General features: G+C 41.9%; 1 protein-coding gene across 2 annotated transcripts in view; it reads left to right on the top strand.

The window, feature by feature from the left end:
• Window positions 1-19323, top strand: part of stim2b (stromal interaction molecule 2b) — a 41722-nt gene extending 22399 nt beyond the window's left edge. Inside the window, exons 3-12 of one of the 2 annotated variants that reach the window (XM_027288003.1) lie at window positions 7644-7755; window positions 9759-9870; window positions 11286-11401; window positions 11487-11664; window positions 11744-11921; window positions 12293-12454; window positions 13011-13111; window positions 14358-14596; window positions 14683-14872; window positions 15678-19323. In XM_027288003.1, coding sequence (XP_027143804.1) covers window positions 7644-7755; window positions 9759-9870; window positions 11286-11401; window positions 11487-11664; window positions 11744-11921; window positions 12293-12454; window positions 13011-13111; window positions 14358-14596; window positions 14683-14872; window positions 15678-16311 — 2022 coding nt within the window. In that variant the 3' untranslated portion in view covers window positions 16312-19323. Of the gene's footprint in view, window positions 1-7643; window positions 7756-9758; window positions 9871-11285; window positions 11402-11486; window positions 11665-11743; window positions 11922-12292; window positions 12455-13010; window positions 13112-14357; window positions 14597-14682; window positions 14927-15677 lie in introns of both variants that reach the window. The other variant, XM_019278522.2, reaches the window with a different exon arrangement.
• The last annotated feature ends 472 nt before the right edge of the window (window positions 19324-19795 follow it).

The following is a 19795-nucleotide window of genomic DNA, read 5'->3' as shown; positions in this document are numbered from 1 at the left end:
TGGATGGATGGTGTTTTTTCCATGTTTTAAAACCAGCAAATTTTTTTAACTGTACACATTGGGTGTTTTCCTAACCCTTTTATAATGGCAAACTGTTGTGATTGTGGAAAATGTGTTTAGAATAATCAAGAAAATAAATGGCAGATTAAAGGTGCAGTGTGTGGGATTTAGTGCCATCTAGTGGTGCAGTTGGAAAAAGCTACAGTGGCCGAAAAGCCGCATGTAAGCAAGTGTTTATTTCGTCTGTCGTGTTTCTACAGTCGAAACATGGTGGTTCAACATGCAGAAGCCCGTTATTCTCTAAATAGAGCTCCTAAATTTTGGAGTGTCTTATTTCACCGCATCATACTGTGATCACTTCTGCGTTCGTGACTCTCGGGTTCCTGTTTTCTCTTGTTGCCTGATCCGAGGCAGCAAAGAAAACAAATTCAGTTTCTCTTTGTTCAGGCAGTCTTGAGACTTGCATGCTATCTGCTATCTGCTTCGTGTCACAGTCAAGTAGTGACCTCGCGAGTCACTAACTTTGGCTGCAAACTAAGTCGTTTCACGCTCATTTATGGTATTTTGATTGCAGATCATTTGTCGTGTCTGTTTTCAAGGCAATGCATGAACCAGACATTGGCATGTCGCGCCATCACGGCCCTCTTAGTCATCGTCTTAACTGTTGACTCACTGGGTAAAAGTTGCCTTATCAGTTACTTGTGAGTTACCAGGTAGCGCTGAAACTGAAAATTTGTTTTGCCCTTAAAAATCCTCCGTAACTTAACAACAATCAGTGTTGCTGGGTTACAGGGAAATTAACCCTCACTCATATTAACGCCTACCAATGTTTCACAGTTGCACACAAATGTCATTGACATGAGTTGCATTGGTCACCACAGCAAAATGATCCAGAGCATTAAAAACACCTCTGCAACCATCAACGTGTCTGCTTCCATGCACTGACACTCGGAGATTGGTGAGGCGAGATGAGCAAACACGGAAGTAGTGAAGCCAAGTATTTCTGTGAAGTCTGAGTTATCAGGCAGGATGTCGAACATAAAAGGCTCTCCGGCTGCTTTTAAAGTTGATGTTTGAGAGTTGAGAGTCGCCGCAGGACACAAATAGCTATCTAGTGAAGCGAACGGAAAGATATTTGTCAAAATGAGTTGCCGTGATGAGGGGAAAAGGTTGATTTTGGCAGTTTTGTAGTCGTACAATGCGATATTATGTGTATTAATAATCTGTTTCCAGAAATCTCCCAGTCATTTTCTACCCCTGAGGACCTCTTGACGATGTGTATTTATAGTCTCAAAATCAAAAGTAATCACTTTTGTGTAGTCTTCCAACAGCATCTGTAATTTGACTACTGGGGGAAGAATTTTATTAGGAATCAAATCCAGCTGTAATCCTGTGAAACACGATCCCGTCTCTGATAACTCTGCGAGTCGGGGCGTCGTCGGGGTGTTTTGAACGACGTATGGGGGTCTGTTGCTGACCACGGTCGCTGGGCACGGCAGGTGCACGTCGTCTTCTCAGGGTTCTCGGCTACAAGCTTACCCCGTCTGCCAACGAGTCACTCGGTTGGATCGCGTTGCATCACTTTGAAATTTCAAGAACACCTCAAGCCACGTCTCTGCAGGGGGGGCCGACGGTGCTGCTACTGTGTAGACTTTATTAGTTCTTGACAGGAGATGCATGACAACTCGGTGGAAAAATTAGGTTTGCATGCGAGTTCTACATCCGTGCAAGAATACAGTATGACTTGGGTTTAGGCGGGTATAAACAGAAGAAACTGTAGAAGGCTCATGTCACGTCTAGGTTGTATCTATAGAAAGGAGAAACCTCAGAAAGTTTGTTTACTTGTCTGGGAATGTTCAAGAGGGAACATTCGATAGAGAGATTTTATTTATGACCTCTTACAGCTTTGAATAGAGATGTAGAACTTGTGCATCAAAGGCTTGTCTTAAAAACACACTTTCTCTCTGAAACCTAGTGATATCTCGGAAACTGCGATGGGAAATGTGTTCAGTCGCTCTCTCTCCAAGATAAGGTGATGTGTGAAGCTTGAGTTGGGAGGTGATTAGTGTAGCATAAAGACCAGATGCAGTTTGTCTCTTTCCAAACATCTCTAAAGTCGAACAATCTCGGTCGAACTGAAATCTTTTTAATAACCAGAGGTTAGGTCGATGGTTGCAGGTTGCAACGTTTACATTTCTGTTTAAAGTACCAGCAGGTGTATTTTTAAACTTTGGACAGAGCTAGGCTAGCTGTCTCCCCCTGTTTCCAGTCTTTACGCTAAGCTAAGCTAATCACCTCCTGCTTCTAGCTCCATATTCAACACACAGACTCAGGGGTGGTATCAATCTTTAGCCTATGTCTCGGCAAGAAAGCACCCAAAATGTGAATGTGAAACTATTTTTTTAAATACAACCCTCGGTATGAGTTTCCAGAACAGCTTACTGTCCAGAGTATGATTCATGATGTATACATTTGTTTATAGAGTAGTAGATTTCCTTTCAAGATCAAGCATCAATTTAAGGATTCAAGGAGTTTTATTTGTTGAGCATTAGCCAGGAATAGACATTCATATCTCGTACTACGTCACTATGTTACATGGACACAGTGTTTCAAATGTCTTAACAATATCTGAGGATGTTGTTATGCAAAGACACTTTGATCTTGTGCAAATTAACAGCCTCACCGAACTTTCACGGAAATTTAAAAAAAGCACGAGGAAGATGGTTCCAGGATCAAGACTGCCCACCTGTCATGTGTGATGAATCAGCTGTGCTCCAAGTAGTTCACGCTTTTCATAAATCACATCTTAGTGCAGCAAACTTTTTTTGTCCCAAACTTATAACAGATAACAATAATAATAACAATTAATCAATCTATAATCCTCCCCCTGCGGTATCACATTACTCACAGGTTTGATTAATGTCGAGATTTGCTGTTGAGTTAGAAAATAATTAATTTCTGGTTCGAGATGATAGATAAGCGATGGATGTAATAACTTTTAGTAGATTAGATGAGCAGATGTGGACAGATGGGCTGATACAGCAGATATCAGGGGGTGAACGAACGGAGCAACCGCCGACTGCTGGAGAGAGCAGAGGCTCATGGGGCGAGTCTCGAACTCGAGCCAGCTTCCACCCAAACTGGAATCTGATGGGAACAGATATGTCTTTGTTTTCTGCTGCCTGTGTCTGATGATGTGTCATAGCCTGTGTGTGCTAGGCCTCGTATAGAATATGTATTATTGTCTTTTCAGGACTGACTGTTGGAGTCCCACACTTTTTGTTTTACTATCGTACAATAAGACCAGTATATTTGTTGTTTGTTTGTATTTGTTCCTTCTCCTTTGACATTTCAGTAGGCCGTAATTATCACCGCTATCACACTATCTCAACCACAGAAGCTGTAAGTCTCCCACACAAAGACCTATCTTTATACGTGCGGCTCACCACACATTTTATAGGAGTCCATAAAACATCACACAGCTGCCTTTGACCATATGCAAAGCTGCTGCACTGGTCTGGCCACAAAGAGTGCTGCCATCTCATTAGTTTTATAAGACGGCGGCACTTGAACAACGTACATTTACTCTTAATACTTTAATACTGCAGTGAAGTACAGTCTTTACTCGAGTATTTCCATTTTATACTTCTATTTCACTACATTTTGGAAGTCAGTCTTGTACTCCTGCAGCTTTAGGTACTCATTGCTTTGCAGTTTTCGATCTTCACGTGTTAATGCATCACTAATTATAATACAGTCACATCGTTATATTACTCTGAAGCAGGCATAATTTTACTTTTAGTCTGGATATGCTAATAATATTGCTTCTTTTGCTTAAGTAAAATATCTGAGTACTTCATCCATTACTTATTATTTGTACCTATTACACAGTATGACTTTTAATGAAGTGTTCAGGTGTTAGATTTCAAACAAGAAAACTGACGGTCTGCACAATAATGACACTTTTTAAGGTTAACTTAAGACGAGTTTTAAAAACAATGCTCTTACTATGTGAGATTAAAATGAAGACAGTTGAAATAATTCACAAACTTAACTTTCTTTTGTGAATATAAAGAGATTCCCAATCTGTCCATTCATTTGTCAAGCGTTTTTCTGTTCTTGTTCAACTGGCAAATGTCCTTGAAGGTTGTATCCTTGCCAGTAGGACTTCATTTCTCATAAAGTGCAATGAGCATTAAAGGCTTTAAAGGCAGGACATTTGTTTGGACTAACATTGCATTGTGGTCCCTCCGGTGACTCAGCAGACATTCGGTTCCTTTGGTTGGTTCCTGGCTTTACGTCAGCGAGAAAACTCATTTGCATTTGTATTGTGTGAATGGAAGGTGAAAGGAAAAAAAAAACTGGACAAAGTTAGTGTTTTGTTGTGCTGAAAGAGCTTTTCAGACCCAGCTGGGGACCCAAGAGAAACCTTAACGTAGGTGAACACAACAACAACTAAAGAGGGGCTACTACAGATTACTTTAGATCAACAGGGATACATTAATCTCAGTCTACTGAATCTTTTATGCTGCATCACTCTAAGAATGTCAAAGTTGGTCGCTTGTTTCAAGCTAAAATATCACAACAACTACGGATGACTCGCCCTGAAGTGTGATACAGATATTCATTGTTCCCAGAGGATGAATCCCAATGACATTGGTGATGATTTTCACTTTTTCGTTTGGCAGCATCAGCAGGTCAAAGGTCACTCATTTTTATTCATTCATTCAAAATTTGGTCAAATCAAACCTTTTGATGGTTCATGACATTCATGATCCTCAGAGGATGAACCATACTGACTTTTTCCTCTTAAGTTTTGAGCCGGATGGTTTATTACAGTGATGGATTGGCATGAAACACATTCATGTCCCCCTCAGGATGAATTGTGATAACTTTGGTGGTGTCTTTTTTTTAGTTTTAGTTATTCAATTTTAAACTTTTCACACTCTCTACTTCTTAACTTAACATCTAAAATTAACTTTTCAGATGTAAAAACTACACATTTTATTCACAAATCACATGGGAATTGACTCGCAACCAAAGAAACAATTTGAATTCGGTCCAAAACGTTTTGGATTTGACAAGATAAACTGATTTCAGATTAAAAAAACATACGAAATAAAGAAGAAATACATGTCGGCCTTGCTTACAGGTTATATCTCTGGAGTAAAAACAACAAGGAAAGAATCACAGTTGTGTATCCGGGTCTTGTATGTACAGTATGAATTGCACCGTGGCCTATCTTTCTATGAGGTTGTATGTGTGTTTAGTAATTTCCCACGTCACACACCAGGTTTGTGAGTGAAGGTTGAATTGGACTGCTGATAAAAAAAAACACTTCACATCGTTTGTTTGGCGCACCCTCAAACCGCAGGCTGAAGTTTCAGATTCATCCGACTGAGCGAAGAGATCTCGGAATATGAGCGTCATCTACTTTTTCCCCCAATATATATTCCAGGCACGATTCATACTGACACATACATTTTCACCCTTTTTTTACGATGTCCATTACCGCTCTTCAGCGCCAGTGATTCCTTCAATGTAAGAGACACTTGATTTTTTCTTCGCTCTGACAACTTAAGTACCGTCCCTTCACATCTCTTTCAAAGTGTCATTAGAATATACAGTGTGTGAGTGAGTGCGTACGCCAGAAGTGAATCTCACAGACGACAATTTCAAACAATTTCTTGATCATAGAGGAAGATGTTTTTTTTTTTTTTTCCTGTGACAGAAGAAAATGCGTTCAGTGCTGGAAACATTTGTTGCAGGCAGACTGTCATTATGTATTCAATGTCAAGTTCACAGCTTCTATCGATTGGATTTTTAGAAATGACAGCCCGATATGTCTACATTGTGTTTCGAGGTGTGTCTGTGAATGCTTTAAGATCTTATTCCAAAGGGATTTGGTGCAGTCAAGCATCGATGATAAGTTCAGTCTTCAGCCACATGACATCTTTCAAACTGTGCTGGAATCTGGGTGTGTTCTTTTATTTTTTATTTTTGATCAAGTCAGACGTGAAACTCATTGATCTGCAAATATTGTGATTTATTTAACGGCGTGAAACGAAACACAACGCCCTCCACTGCTGCAGCAACGTTCCATTTGTACTGTGGTCTCTGTGTTGTCGGTGAGTTTTCTCCTCTAACAGCAGGAACGCCTTTTTGTTCGCTGGCTGACATGAACATCTAAGCGCTTCGCCGATTCTCACTCTGAGGCTGAAGACACAGGAACTTTTAATTCCTCTGTGAATTTTCACTTCCACTTATGTCTCTTTACTAGTGACTCTACCAGCTAAGCCTCAAGTAACAGCCTCTAGCTGCAGAACTTCCTGTTTCATGACAGATTACACTGTATACGTCACATATTTATTGAAGTGTTGTATGCAACTTCAGCATATCTTATTTATGAGCATAAACAAACAAGCTTCGGGGAGGTTTTATACACAGGTAGCTCTTTAGGAAGTTTGTTGCACCAATAATTTGTGCAACATGTCCAGATACGAGGTTGTGAATTTAAGGAATAGTCATTTATTTATTTATTTATTTATAGGAAATATGTTTATTTCCTGTCTTGCAGAGACTCTTGTTGCTTCCTGGCTCCAGCGTTAAGGAGCCGGAGCCATTGGCTCAGCATTAAAAGGTGGAAAAAGCTCACCTAGCTCACTTTGAAGCACTTCTCTCATTTCATTTATTTAGTTTGTACAGAAAAAAAAATAATAAATAATAATTATTAATATTATATATATATATATATATATATTATATAATATATATATTATATATATATCTAGTATATATATATAGTTGCAGTTTTTACATGAACATTTATATAAAAGATTGAAAACTAATGATTAAAACTACTCTGTGTGTTTAAACGTGTCGACTGAACATAATTTTTAATGCCAAAACCTACACAAACTACTACTACTACTCTCCTTAAGTCGACGCCTGAGGTGTGTACTCAGCTAATCCTCGACATTTTTCATAAGAAAACATTGTTAACTTTGCAGTAGCTGAGGCAATCATCCATCAGAGTTTCAGTGCGATGATATCAAAGGCTAATTATCTATCTAAAGCAGATTGTATGAATTAGACAGGAGGTATACAGGCCACACACACACACACACACACACACACACACATGCAAGATGAATGTTTGGTGGTGTGTGGTTATCAGCCCTGGCCTGCTTCCTTGTTGTTTTTAATTCTGCTGGTGTTCCAGGCCGTTCTTTGGTGAGTTTCTTTGGTGAGTTTCTTTGGTGGAGGCTTTCTCTGCAGGGGCCTTTTTAGTCCTGAGCTACCAAAGGAGGAGAGCCGGAAACTGAAAACACACACACACATGCACACACACACATGCACACACACACAGGTGAAAGTGGTTGGTCTCATTCTCTTTTCAAAGTCCCTAAAAGGAAGAAAGTAGAGCGAAAAGAAAGTGTGTGTGTGTGTGATCCAAAGCCAGACTTTAAGGCAAAGCCAGCTCTCTCTGACACACACACACACACACACACACACACACACACACACACACACACACACACACACACGAGCCAGTCGACTGTACAAAAAAACACTATATACTTATAAACCAACACTAGTTTATGTTTTGTAATGCCTCAGCTCTGTCTCTCTTTACTTTATAGTTTATAATAGAAGACATGAAGCAGCAGCAAACCAACAAACACAGCAATCTGCACCGCGAAGACCAGCACATCACTGTGGAGGAGCTGTGGAAGGGCTGGAAGAACTCCGAAGGTAAATGCTCCAAAAAGTCACCGAAACAAAACATGTCTACGTTTATTTAAGTCAGTCTGAGAGTAGAGGTGAGGGACGCTTAAAACACAGAGGAGTGTTGCTGCAGTTATAGCTTAAAAACATCTGCAGAAACAATTATAATAAATATGAAATCCCGTCTTTGTATAGTTGACTAACCGTCATCTTTAGACTTTGCCGCTGGGAAACACGCACAGGGTGCCACATCCAAAAAGAATAACTTTATTTATATTGCATATTAGTTGAGCCTAAGTGATGACAGGACTAGATAAACTAAAATGAAGCATGTCCCATGGATTGTCCTCAGGCTGCATGTCAAGTTTAATTGACAGGCTTAACTAGATAAATACAGCGAATCCAGTGACACAGGTGAAACTAATGTTAACACTTGACACAGTTGACTTTACCTTTGGCAGAATCCTCCTAACGCCACTTAAGTAACTCACTAATTGTCTAAAAAGTCAAACAGACTTCGGCGAGGTCGACGCTTCAAGCGCAGAGCGAGAGACAGAACAACGACGGGAATGTTGACCCAGAACAAGCTGTTATTTTCTCTGCAGATGTGTAATGATGTAAAAGTGTAAAAGTAAAGAGACTCGAAGGAACTCGATTATGAGGATTATTAGGTCAAGGGCAAGCGATCACGATGCAGACCTTCCCTTTAAATTTGATTTAACACTATTGTAATAAATCCTCGACATCTCTGGTCTATCATGAACCACCCGCACGTTCGTGCCGGTGTTTGTTTGTGACTCTGAAAATATGTGTGGAGCGAAGTGGTTGTCGAACAAGTTCTCGACATGCAGTCATGCATCACCGACACTTGAAATAAACACGCACTCTGCAGAAAATAAACATGCTGCTGCAGCTTTTGGCTTCGATGTTATATGGGGACCTTTTTTTTCAAAACCGCAACCATTTAACATTTAATGTTTTTCCTATAAATAATATACATTCTGTATTTTTTAAATCAGGTTTTTATCATCTTTAATCGCTCCTCTGAGAGGAATGTTTCCTTCCACCATAAGTTACAAGAAAAACATCAGCTCAGCATTAACTAGACATAATATAAATAAGATGAAATATAAATAAAAAATAACACTACATAAATATGAGAAAGTTTGATTTGTACTGTAAAGTATCACTATGTAATAAATATTTATAAATGTACTATAAAAGTGAGGATTGTGCATTGAGTGTTGAAGACGTATCGCTGTATGAATAAATATAAACATGCCTTATAAATATAATAAACTGCTCTATATAAATGTATGAAAAACAGGATTGTGTGAGTAAAAGTGACAAATATACTAACTTGTAAAATACAATCCAGTGTTGTGGGTTAAACTAATAGTTCTTGTGTTGTTAGACGCTCCAGTTACATTTATTTTAAAGACTATATCTAATAAAAAGAAATATGAAAGTTCAGTTTAATTGGAGTGAACTGCTTCAGGCAGACAACTGTAGCCGCACTGCGTTGACATGTGACATGCTTCACACTCCTACAATCATCAATCCAAACACACACCACCACCAGCAGAAGCACTCACCTGCAGGCTTTGGGAGATTTGAGATATTTGCTCATCACTCTTCAATTTCTTTATGTATACATATCTGCAGGGAGTGATGAGAAGATCCCAAACTCAAAGTTTAAAGTTAAATTAAAGTACATTTTAGTAGCAGAACTTCTTTTCTGTCAATGAATCATCACACAAACATTTCAGATTTATCTCACGACTCTTTGGAGACTGTATGTTGGGAACAAGTGGACTAATCTATCAAACAGAACACATGAACAAGCTCTTTTTTCTCATTATACTTTGATACTTTGCATCAAAAATGGACTTTTACTTGTATTGTAAAGTAAAAACTTCCGTCACTGCTTATTCTCAACCTTCTGTTACTCTCCTGCCGATAAAGGCGTCAGGTAAATGCTCGACAGCAAAGTAACTTGTTCCTTTTTTCTTCTTGTTCTCCTCGTCCAGTCCACAACTGGACCACGGAGGACTCGGTGCAGTGGCTGAAGGAGTCGGTGGAGCTGCCGCAGTATGAGAAGAACTTCAGGGACTTCCGGGTCACGGGGAACACCTTACCTCGGTGAGTCCGTCCGTGCCTTCGCCTCTGATTAAGATGTTTATGAACAGTAACACTATTAAAGTCTTTGTTACAAGACCCAAAGGCACATTTAGATTCCATTACTCTGTTTAATGCTGCCCACTGCTGGTCATTAAAAGCAACACACGGGGAAAAAGACTGAAACAGGTGGATTTATCCACCACAGTGTCTTCTTGATGCTTCTTCCTGTTTGGCTTTTACAAGGTTCAGATTTTTGGTTGTCAATCACAACGTGACAGTTTAGTCTCTTAAAAGCACCCGAAATACACCCCAGAATTCCCATTCCCAATGCTGCGGCACTGTAAAAATGAAGTAGTTAACAAAGTCATGCGAGCGCCCCGGTGTTACAGAAGAAACCGAGCCGTCGTTGGGACACTTGCGGAATGTGACCCGCTGCAAACTGCATGTACGGCATGAGTAAGACAGAGGGGTGAGGCGGGGGGCGAGGGGGTTCAGGTTACGCCACGGGAGCTGATGGACGCTGACTCATGAAGTGATGTCACAGCGAAAAGGGGGAGGGGGGGTTACGGTTTCTACAGGCTGCCATGTTGTCTGAGCCCTTTAAGATGGTGGGATACGACGAGAGTCACAAAGGTCAAACTGTGCCCACCCCCTAACTGCAGGCACACAAATCACGCTCGCAGTTCTCGGTAGGCTCTGACTGATATGTGGCTTTTAGATATTTTTAGACTCAGGCCCAAAGACAGGCAGAATCCAGACCATCCATCCTGTTTCTCCCTAGAGTTGAATGTTTTTGACGCCTCGGGACGGCGGGTTTGCAGCCGCCCCGCTTTTAGGCACTAAAAGACACACAAGTTGGAATATTGACATAAAATGGAGAGAGATGTTGAAATGTTAACAGTCCAGAGAGTGAAAACACTTCAGTGACATAAATAAAAAAGATGCTTGATAATTAGACTTTTACTGACTCACAGCACGTCTACTCCAGTGATACTCATTATGTATGCCTGTTTACAGAAAGGATTCAATGAAAGGAGCTTCAAAAATGATTCAATCACTGATTTTCTTTTCAATTATTATTATTATTTTACCAAAAGTGACTTTTCTTCAACCCGTATTCCAAATCCAGCGACAGAGCAGAGGTTTTCTCGCTTTGAATGTGTGTGATGTGTCAAGTTTGAGCTGCACCTCCTACGACAAAGATGAAATCGAAACACAAACAAACCAGAGCTGCAAAACTGATTGCACGTCATAGTTATTGTGCATAAAATCCCACCATAACTTAATGTTTTAACCTCCCCTGATGTGTCATCACTATGTGAGGTTAAACCCTGCCTTTAATGCAATAACGTGTGTAAAGTTACACGTTTTAAATACTTAACTGTCCAATCTGCCTGTGCAGAAATGATGATTTTTCTTCCTTCTCCATATTTCAGAATAGCGGCAAATGAACCGTCGTTTATGACGATGCAGCTAAAGATATTAGACCCGCGGCATAAACAAAAGCTAAACCTAAAGGCGCTGGACGCAGTGCTGTTTGGCCCTCCTCTCCGTAAGTATGCAGTAAATTCTCCTTAGTGCTCAACATCTTTCATGTCCATGCACACAGTCACCCATCTTCGTCCCTCCCTCTGCAGGTCCACAACATAACTGGATGAAAGACTTTGTCCTGATGGTCTCCATAGTGATTGGCGTCGGTGGCTGCTGGTTTGCGTACGTGCAGAACAAGTCCAGCAAGGTGCACATCTCCCAGATGATGAAGGATCTGGAGAGCCTGCAGAATGCCGAGCAAAGCCTCTTAGACCTGCAGAGCCGGTAAGAGACGGAGATGCTTCGGATCTATATTAATATCTGAACGAGACGTAATATTCCACACACTCTGCTCATCTCACAGGCTTGAAAAAGCTCAGGAGGAGAACCGGACCGTGGCCGTGGAGAAGCAGAACCTCGAGCAGAAGATGAGGGACGAGATCACCGGCGCCAAAACGGAGGCTCACAGGCTTCGAGAGCTGCGAGAGGGCGCCGAATGCGAACTCAGCCGACTCAAATACGCCGAGGAGGAGTTAGTACAGGTCAGGCCGTCACTGTTTAGGAATGTAAATGTAGTTATTACTGCTGCTGAAACACCCTGAAACGAAAAGATTCACCTCGCACAGTTCATGTTAAATTTTCATCTCCTCCACAAAGGTCCTCCTTTACATAAGCACAAGAGCTCCTCATTTCCCTTCACATAAAAAATACAGCACCAATACATCAAGAGTTTCTCTCGGTAATGAGTTCTCTATTCGCAAAGGCTCGTTTTTACAAATTCTGAGTTTAACGAGCACTCAGCCCTCGCTTACAGTGTTTGATCAATGATCTCACGGCGTGTGGGGGAAGTTTTTTTAAATATTGACGGTGAATTTAACCTGATGTATCACGTTTATCTCCCTTGGGCGTTCAGGTCCGAAAGGCTCTGAAGCGAGCGGAGAAAGAGATGCAGACGGAGCGGTCGGTGCCCGAAGCTCTTCAGAAGTGGCTCCAGCTCACGCACGAGGTGGAGGTCCAGTACTACAACATCAAGAAACAGAGCGCTGAGTTTCAGCTGTGCGTCGCCAAAGACGAGGTAACTACATCCAAAGCGACACAAGAGAGACTTTTGGGTCCTGGGTTTTGACTGGTAGGAGCCGACAACTACCTGATTTTAATTAAAGTTACAAGGCATTGGATTGTTTTTTTTAAGCGAGATATACGTTTTTTTTTATTTGTCAGTTAAATATAAGCTCGATGCAAAACACAAATCTCTCAAATAATCGGCAGAATTGAGATAATTAATGGTTCCTTTCCACAAATGTGTTTTTCTTAATGATGTGGCCAAATTGTTTTTTAATTGCACTCCACCATTTTTTGGTTTTTGTTACTTGCATGTGGCAGAAACCTCAAATTGCCTCAAACTCGATTAACTTCGGCTGCGGATTCACGTCGAAACCTTCAAGAGGGGACGGACGAGAAGCATAGATTGATTAATGAGTTAATGGGACGTCGGCCACGTTTCAGTTTTAGTCTTGAGTCCCTTGTGGCCCGTTGAAGAAGCTCAACGGTCTGTCTGAGTCAAAGGGAAGAACCTTTGGGGAACAATAATACTTTGTAAATGCATATTTTGTCTTGTTTGTGAACCTCAGGCAGAGAAAATAAAAAAGAAAAGAAGTTCTGTGTTTGGAACTCTTCACGTAGCCCACAGTTCGTCGCTGGATGAGGTGGACCACAAGATACTAGAAGCAAAGTAAGAGCACAGACGCACACCCTCACACGCACACATTCATCGTCCTTAATGTGCGCGTGGTACCTATCGATTTGCAATAATGTCGACCAATCACGGCGCTTATTGATACAGAATGTTGCAGAGAAAGGTCCTTGTGTCATATTGAACAGTACATCATGTTGCGACGGCGTGTTATCGATACGACGGTATGGAAATCTTCAGTCGATATCAGTGCGGCAGCCCGACACATGCATATATACATACTGTATATCTTCTGGAGATGTTTCAAACGGATGTGCCAGCAGCGACAGACGAGAATCCTGTTGTAACCTCTTTTATTCTGGGTTTGTTTTCCAGTCCAGAAACCTCTCGATCTTTATTGAACCACACACGGTGCATTCCAGGCTCTCTGCAGTTGTTTGTTTGGCTGATCTTTCCAATAGCGTCAACCCCAAACCAACCTTTTATTTCTGTTCCGAAGTTTTAAGAATAGTTGTTGTGCACTTGACGCTGAAACAGAAACCTGCTCCCACTTAAGTCCCAATTTCTTTCACCGATAACTGCCGACTCCTTACATTCTTATTTAACAGTCGCTCAGAGGCGTCTTTGTCTCGCTCTGCCCTTCCAGTCGTCAGCGAGGCTGAACCATTGTGCAGCATTTTGTTCACATATAAAACATTATTTCTTTCCTTTCATACAAAATAACATCTATTTGTAAAGAAGGACCTTGCAACCTAAAAGTATGAAAGACCATTCAAAAATAGAGCAGCCCTCTCTCTGACTGTACAGAATCAAGCTTTTGTAGCTGCTAGTCAGAATCTGCTCGATAGATTAGACGAGGCTCTACGCCAACAATCACTTTTGTTTTGCTTGTTCAGGCATTAAACTCCTCAGAGCACTAACTGCACTCGAAAAAAAACACAAAGAAGTGACAAAATCTGACTGTGCAACGTCAAGTTCTTGCACAGATACGCTATTTTTATTACTTTTTCGCACGTTTTATCTCATGTTTTCTCTTTTAATCCGAGCTCTATCGCTTAAATAAAGAATTACTTTGTGCTTAAAAGCCGACGAGGAAAGAAAATAACATAAGAGAGAAAACTTTAGCACGACCACTTTAATAGGCAGAAGTCCAGTATCATAATAGAAACAGCTCGTGTGCCAAAACCGTCCTGATGAATCAAGGAACTCGTGTCAGAAACAAAATCACCGTAATGTTTGCCAAGCACGTCATCCATCTGTGTTTCTTTTTTAATTTTTTTTAAAGGAAAGCCCTGTCAGAGGTAACAGCGTGTCTGAGAGAGCGGCTGCACCGCTGGCAACAGATCGAGAAGCTTTGCAACTTCCCCGTCGTCAATAACTCGGGGCTGCCGAGCCTGACGGCCAGCCTCTACTCAGACCACAGCTGGGTGGTCATGCCGCGGGTATCGGTGCCTCCTTACCCCATCGCAGGTGGAGTGGATGACCTGGACGAGGACACGCCTCCCATCATTCCGCAGTTCACAAGTGAGATTTTGACGCTTTCCAGTGACATAACTTTAGTGATTTAACTCCTTGAACTCTTTGATTTATTTATTTTTTTCCCCCCTCAGCGTCCACGTTGATCCGGCCTTCGTTGAACCGCAGCAGCAGCCTGTGTCGTTCCCGCCGGAGCCTGATGAGCTCCCCACAGTCCTCGCTGATGTCCCCAGACCCGGACCTGCTGTCCATGGCCAGCTCTTCCCTCTCCTATCACCCCGAGGCAGACGACGAACATATCATGTTCAGCTCGGATAGGAGGGGGTATGTAGCGGTGGCCGGAACGCCGCGGAATGGTTTTACAGTTTGGACTCACAGGTGTTTTATTCAGACATTCACACTGATGCTTTAACTTTGGGGGTTAAACGGCGCCATTTGTTATTCGCTGCCATCCCGTGTGTGGGGGATGCATGAATTACCTACTACTTGATGCACCATAATTAGTCCATGTCTAACAGAGGAAAAAAGATCTTGTCTCTGCCCAAACTACCAGGTATAAAAACAGAAGTCACAGCCATTAGTATGCGATGAAGAAAACAGAGAAATATCACATCATGTGGGAACTTGCTTTCAGAAGTAGCATGGCCACATTTACCTATCTTCCTCCACCCAACACCTCCTGCCCTGTATCTACCCTGTCATCACCAACCAAGAGCGCACAGCAGACTAGACTGCACATAGAATAGAATATTTATTGTCATTGTTGGGGGTTCGATTCCAACCTTAGTTCCCTAAATTCCCTAAATATTTAGCAGTTAAACATGCGACTAAAACCAGTTGATACAATTCACATGATTTTGGTGATTTTAGCTGTAGAAGTTTCCCTTCTAATGACACTGACGTAGGCAGACGTTAAAAACAAGTTATTGCTGTTCCCATCAGATTAGAACCTCTAATTCCAAGCTGTATTTTGATGTCGTCCAGTGACGACATAATTACAGACATGATAAGTAAAGTAAAAAGTCCTCCTCAGGTAAAACACATCCAATCAGATCAGTGTATAATACACATGAACAGACAGTTTTTGTAAATAAATGATTGTGACCGTGGTGTGTCTGCCCTCTTTCAGGGAACCGGTTCAGGAGGGCGGCTCTGACACAGACTCTATCAACTCCTCCATGGGCCGCAAGCAGCTGCACAACCCCTGCACGCCAGGCTCGGACACCCCGTTCCGCAAGATCTCCCGCGAGGAGCTGCTGCTGTTCAGCCAGAGCCCGGAGCTTCCGGCGTCCACCGCCTCCACCACCCACACCACCAGCAGCAGCAGCAGCAGCAGTCTCAGGGACTCCACACCTCCCCCTCTGCCTCCCACTCCAGCCACCACCCCCTCCGGTCCGCCCTCCACCTCGCCCTCCCCGGCCTTGGAGCACCACCCGTTTGCACACAGAGGCTCGCCCGACCTCACCCGCATCATACCGGAGTCCCAAAGCGCAACCTTCACGCAGGGGGGCGTCACCTCTCCGACAGGCAAGGGCATGTACAACGGCATCCTGGAGAAGTCCTACAGCTTCGGCCAGCTGCCGGCGAGCATGCTGCCCAACGTGGGGCGTTACCCGTCTCTTACCTCCCTGGACTCGGAGGGCCGGAGCATGGGAAGGGAATACAAGCTCCAAAGCACCTCCTCCCAGGACTCCAGCGACAATGGAGAGAAAATCAAGCGCTCCTCATCTAAAATCAAAAGCTTATTTAAGAAGAAAAAATAAAACTTGCAGAGTGAGATAGTGTGTGAGAGAGAGAGAAATAAAATATAAAGTTGTTTTAGCCCTAATACAAAAACAAAAAAAGGACATCGCTGTAAGCTAAAACATTTCATTTTCTCTCGTGTTTTGTTTTTTTTGTTGTCGAAGATGGAATGTAGCTCAGTCTGGGTGCCTTTAAACGCCTCAGACTGGTAGCCTTATTTTTCAATAATGCCTTTTTATTTAGTTCACTCATAGCCTCACAGGGAAACCTGCGAAAGGTCAAAGGAAAAGTCAGCGAAAGGTCAAAAGGTCATGACAGTTGTCATCCAGACAGCCGAAACACGTGACCTGTTCACTGTCTTCTGTTCGTTTCGGTTTGAACCCCAAAAAAAAGAAAAAGCCACTATGTGTAAAAGGGTCTAAAGGTGCAGTCCATAAATTATAAGCACACCTCGTGCAGAATGATGTTCCTGCTTTCTGTCGTGAATATCACCGATTTCTTAAAACATCATTTTGGCAATTTCTCTCCCAAAGCGTCAGAACTACTTCCCCGCCCCTCCGCCCTCTTTCAAATTATGGATTGCATCTTGCGAAGTCTTTGAGTCCTAAACTCCTATACTTGATTAATTTCCTTTAAAAAAAAAAAAAAAAAATCCTGCTAAAAGTTTGTTGCACTACTGCTTTCCTGGTATTTTGGGAAAGAGCCGCTGCTTGCGGAGTACATATTAAATAAAGAGAAAAGAGACAAATACATGGGCAGCGGCAGTGGAGGTGCAGCACATAATGCCAGAGCCAAAATTATCTGATGCGTCTTCAGTGCCGCTGCTTATGGATGTCTCAATATATATAAATATAATATATATGCATATGCAGTGCTGTGCAGATGTTTTAGGTAGGTGTGAAAAATGCTTTAAACTAAGAATGCTTTCAGAAATATAAATAATAATTATTTATTTCTATCAATATACAAAATGCAAAGTGAGCGAACAAAAGAAAACTCTTAATTTGAATGTTTGGTGTTACTACCCTTTGCCTTCAAACCAGCATCAATTCTTACAGGTGCACTTGCACAAAGTCAGGATATTTGTAGGATTATAGTTATTATGGGTGTATGATCACATGGTCACAGCTTAAAACCAGGTGAGGAACAGCCAAACTCTGCTAACAAGGTGAGGTTGCGGAAGACAGTTTCATGTCACAGGTCATACACCACGGCAAGGCTGAGCACAGCAACAAGACAGAAGGTAGTTGTATTGCGTCAGCGAGATCTCTCGCAGACAACGACTGGGGTTTCAAGATGTGCTGTTGAAGCTCTTCGTAGATTGTAGACGCAGTTGTTGGTCAAGGAAACTCGTCTTGCAGTGCCATCAGCCTAGAACTGTCAGAAACCAGTAGGACACAACTACACCCGGCTACTGTCTGGAGAAGTCTGGTCTCCAGAAGTGGTCTTCATGGAAGAGTTACAGCCAGAAAGCCAAATAATTAATGTCTACAGGCAACAGGTGAAGCATGGTGGAGGTTCCTTGCAAGTTTAGGGCTCCATTTCTGCAAATGGAGTTGGAGATTTGGTCAGGATTAACGGTGTCCGATACTTATCCATTATGTAATACAATCGGGGAGGTGTATGATCATCCCTGAATTTATTCAGCAGCAGGACAATGACCCAGCCAACATCTTTAAGAACTATCTACAGCGTGAAGAAGAGCAAGAAGTCTTGGAAGTGGTGATCCCAACATCATCGAGCTTGTCTGGGGTTACATAAAGAGTTTGTATGATTTGAGGAAGCCGACATCCACTGAAGATCTGTGGTTAGTTCTCCAAGATGTTTGGAACAACCTAGCAGCCAGTATACCTAGAAAAACTGATGCTAGTTTGAAGGCAAAGGGCGATCACACCGAATATTGATTTGATTTAGATTCCTCGTCTGTTCGTTCACTGCATTTTGTCGAATGATGACACTTGTTAGAAAGCATTCTTAGTTGACATCATGTTTTCACACCTGCCTTATAACTTTTGCACTGTACTGTATATACTTTGTTTTCACATTATTATGTTCTTATAGATGTTTTTAAATAGATTTATATTGGTGGGGGTTCCTATGAACTGATCTTTATTGAAGAAAGTTTATTGAATATGCAGACTTAACCCGCACCGGCCATTTTCCCTGTAATCTAGCTGTCCCTTATTACTTGATTAACTGTGTCCTGTAGCCATACCGACATACCATTTCCATTTTTTTTTCTCCTCGGTACCCTGTCACTCTTGTCACTCTTGTCACTGCCAGATTTAGGTCAAATTGTCTGCAAATAATTCCTTCTGTGGTTGGAGTGCCATATTAATGCCGCATTTAAGGAAACACAAGCGCCAGGAAGTGTAGGCCAGACATCTGATTCTGCTGTACTGTGACGACTTGGCCTCGAACATCTGTGTTTCCAGGCTTCTTAAAGACAAACACTAAGGATTATCTGTTCGAAGTAAATAAATAAATAAAAAGGAACTATTTGATCCAGATCTGATCGATACACCAAGACCTGCTCCCTTAACCCCAACCTACCCACACCACCCCATCACCGCACACACTAAGCTCGAAGCCGACCCATGCAATACGGTCCTGTTCCTCACATCTGGGCCCGCGCCGAGCGCACTGATGTCAAGAGCTCCTGCTTCACACTGTGATTTCTGCCTTCTTCCCTTCATCCTGAACCTGGCTGTCACTGCTGCAATTTAAACACGACGGGTCATGTGACCGTGACGGAGGCGACGTGATGAAATGTCAGAGGGGGCGGGGGTGATGCCGTGTACGAGGTGTGTCTTGGTGACAGGATGACACAATGACGCAAGGATCCAGTGTTCATATATATAGATATATATATGGCAATACAGTGGCAATACAGCGCACAATGAAGGAAATTGAAGACAGAGCTGCGAGGCGAGGAGAAAATGAATGTTTACGAGACATTAGGGGTTTTTTGAGAACATTTTGTGTGTGAATATTTGTATACTGTAGAAGAATTAATAAAAAAATGGAGGCATCGTATGTTTCAGAGTCATGTTTTCTGCAGTGTTTCATGCCTTTTTTGATTCATTCACTGTTTTCTATATATTTGGAAGAAAGCCTTTTTATGCAATTCGTTATTTAATCCCTAGCTGCTGAGCAAGTCCACGAATAATCATTTCTTCACATGTTAAAGGACCCCCGCTGCTGATTTTACACATCGAGTTTTACGTGTTTGTCATGAGAAGTAGTTTTAAACATTTAAATACAGTTTGAGTTTGTCTTTGGGACGTCTTTAACCCTCTGGAGTCCAACAATGACGATAATAATTGCTTTGGGATGCTGGAAAAGAATAACCCTGATGATGTCATCGGGGTTGTCTGAGTTCAAGCTGCATTATGGGAAATGTAGGATTCAATGTTTTTGACACTGTTGTCACAATTTTGAATTTTTCTTTTTTAAATCTTTTTTTTGTGTGCAAATAAATCACTAGAATACACCTTTAAAACC

The sequence above is a fragment of the Larimichthys crocea genome, chromosome XIV (assembly GCF_000972845.2).
Source record: "Larimichthys crocea isolate SSNF chromosome XIV, L_crocea_2.0, whole genome shotgun sequence".
Taxonomy (NCBI): Eukaryota; Metazoa; Chordata; class Actinopteri; family Sciaenidae; genus Larimichthys; species Larimichthys crocea.
Note: the sequence above shows the minus strand (reverse complement) of the source record. Positions and strands in the feature narration are given on the sequence as shown.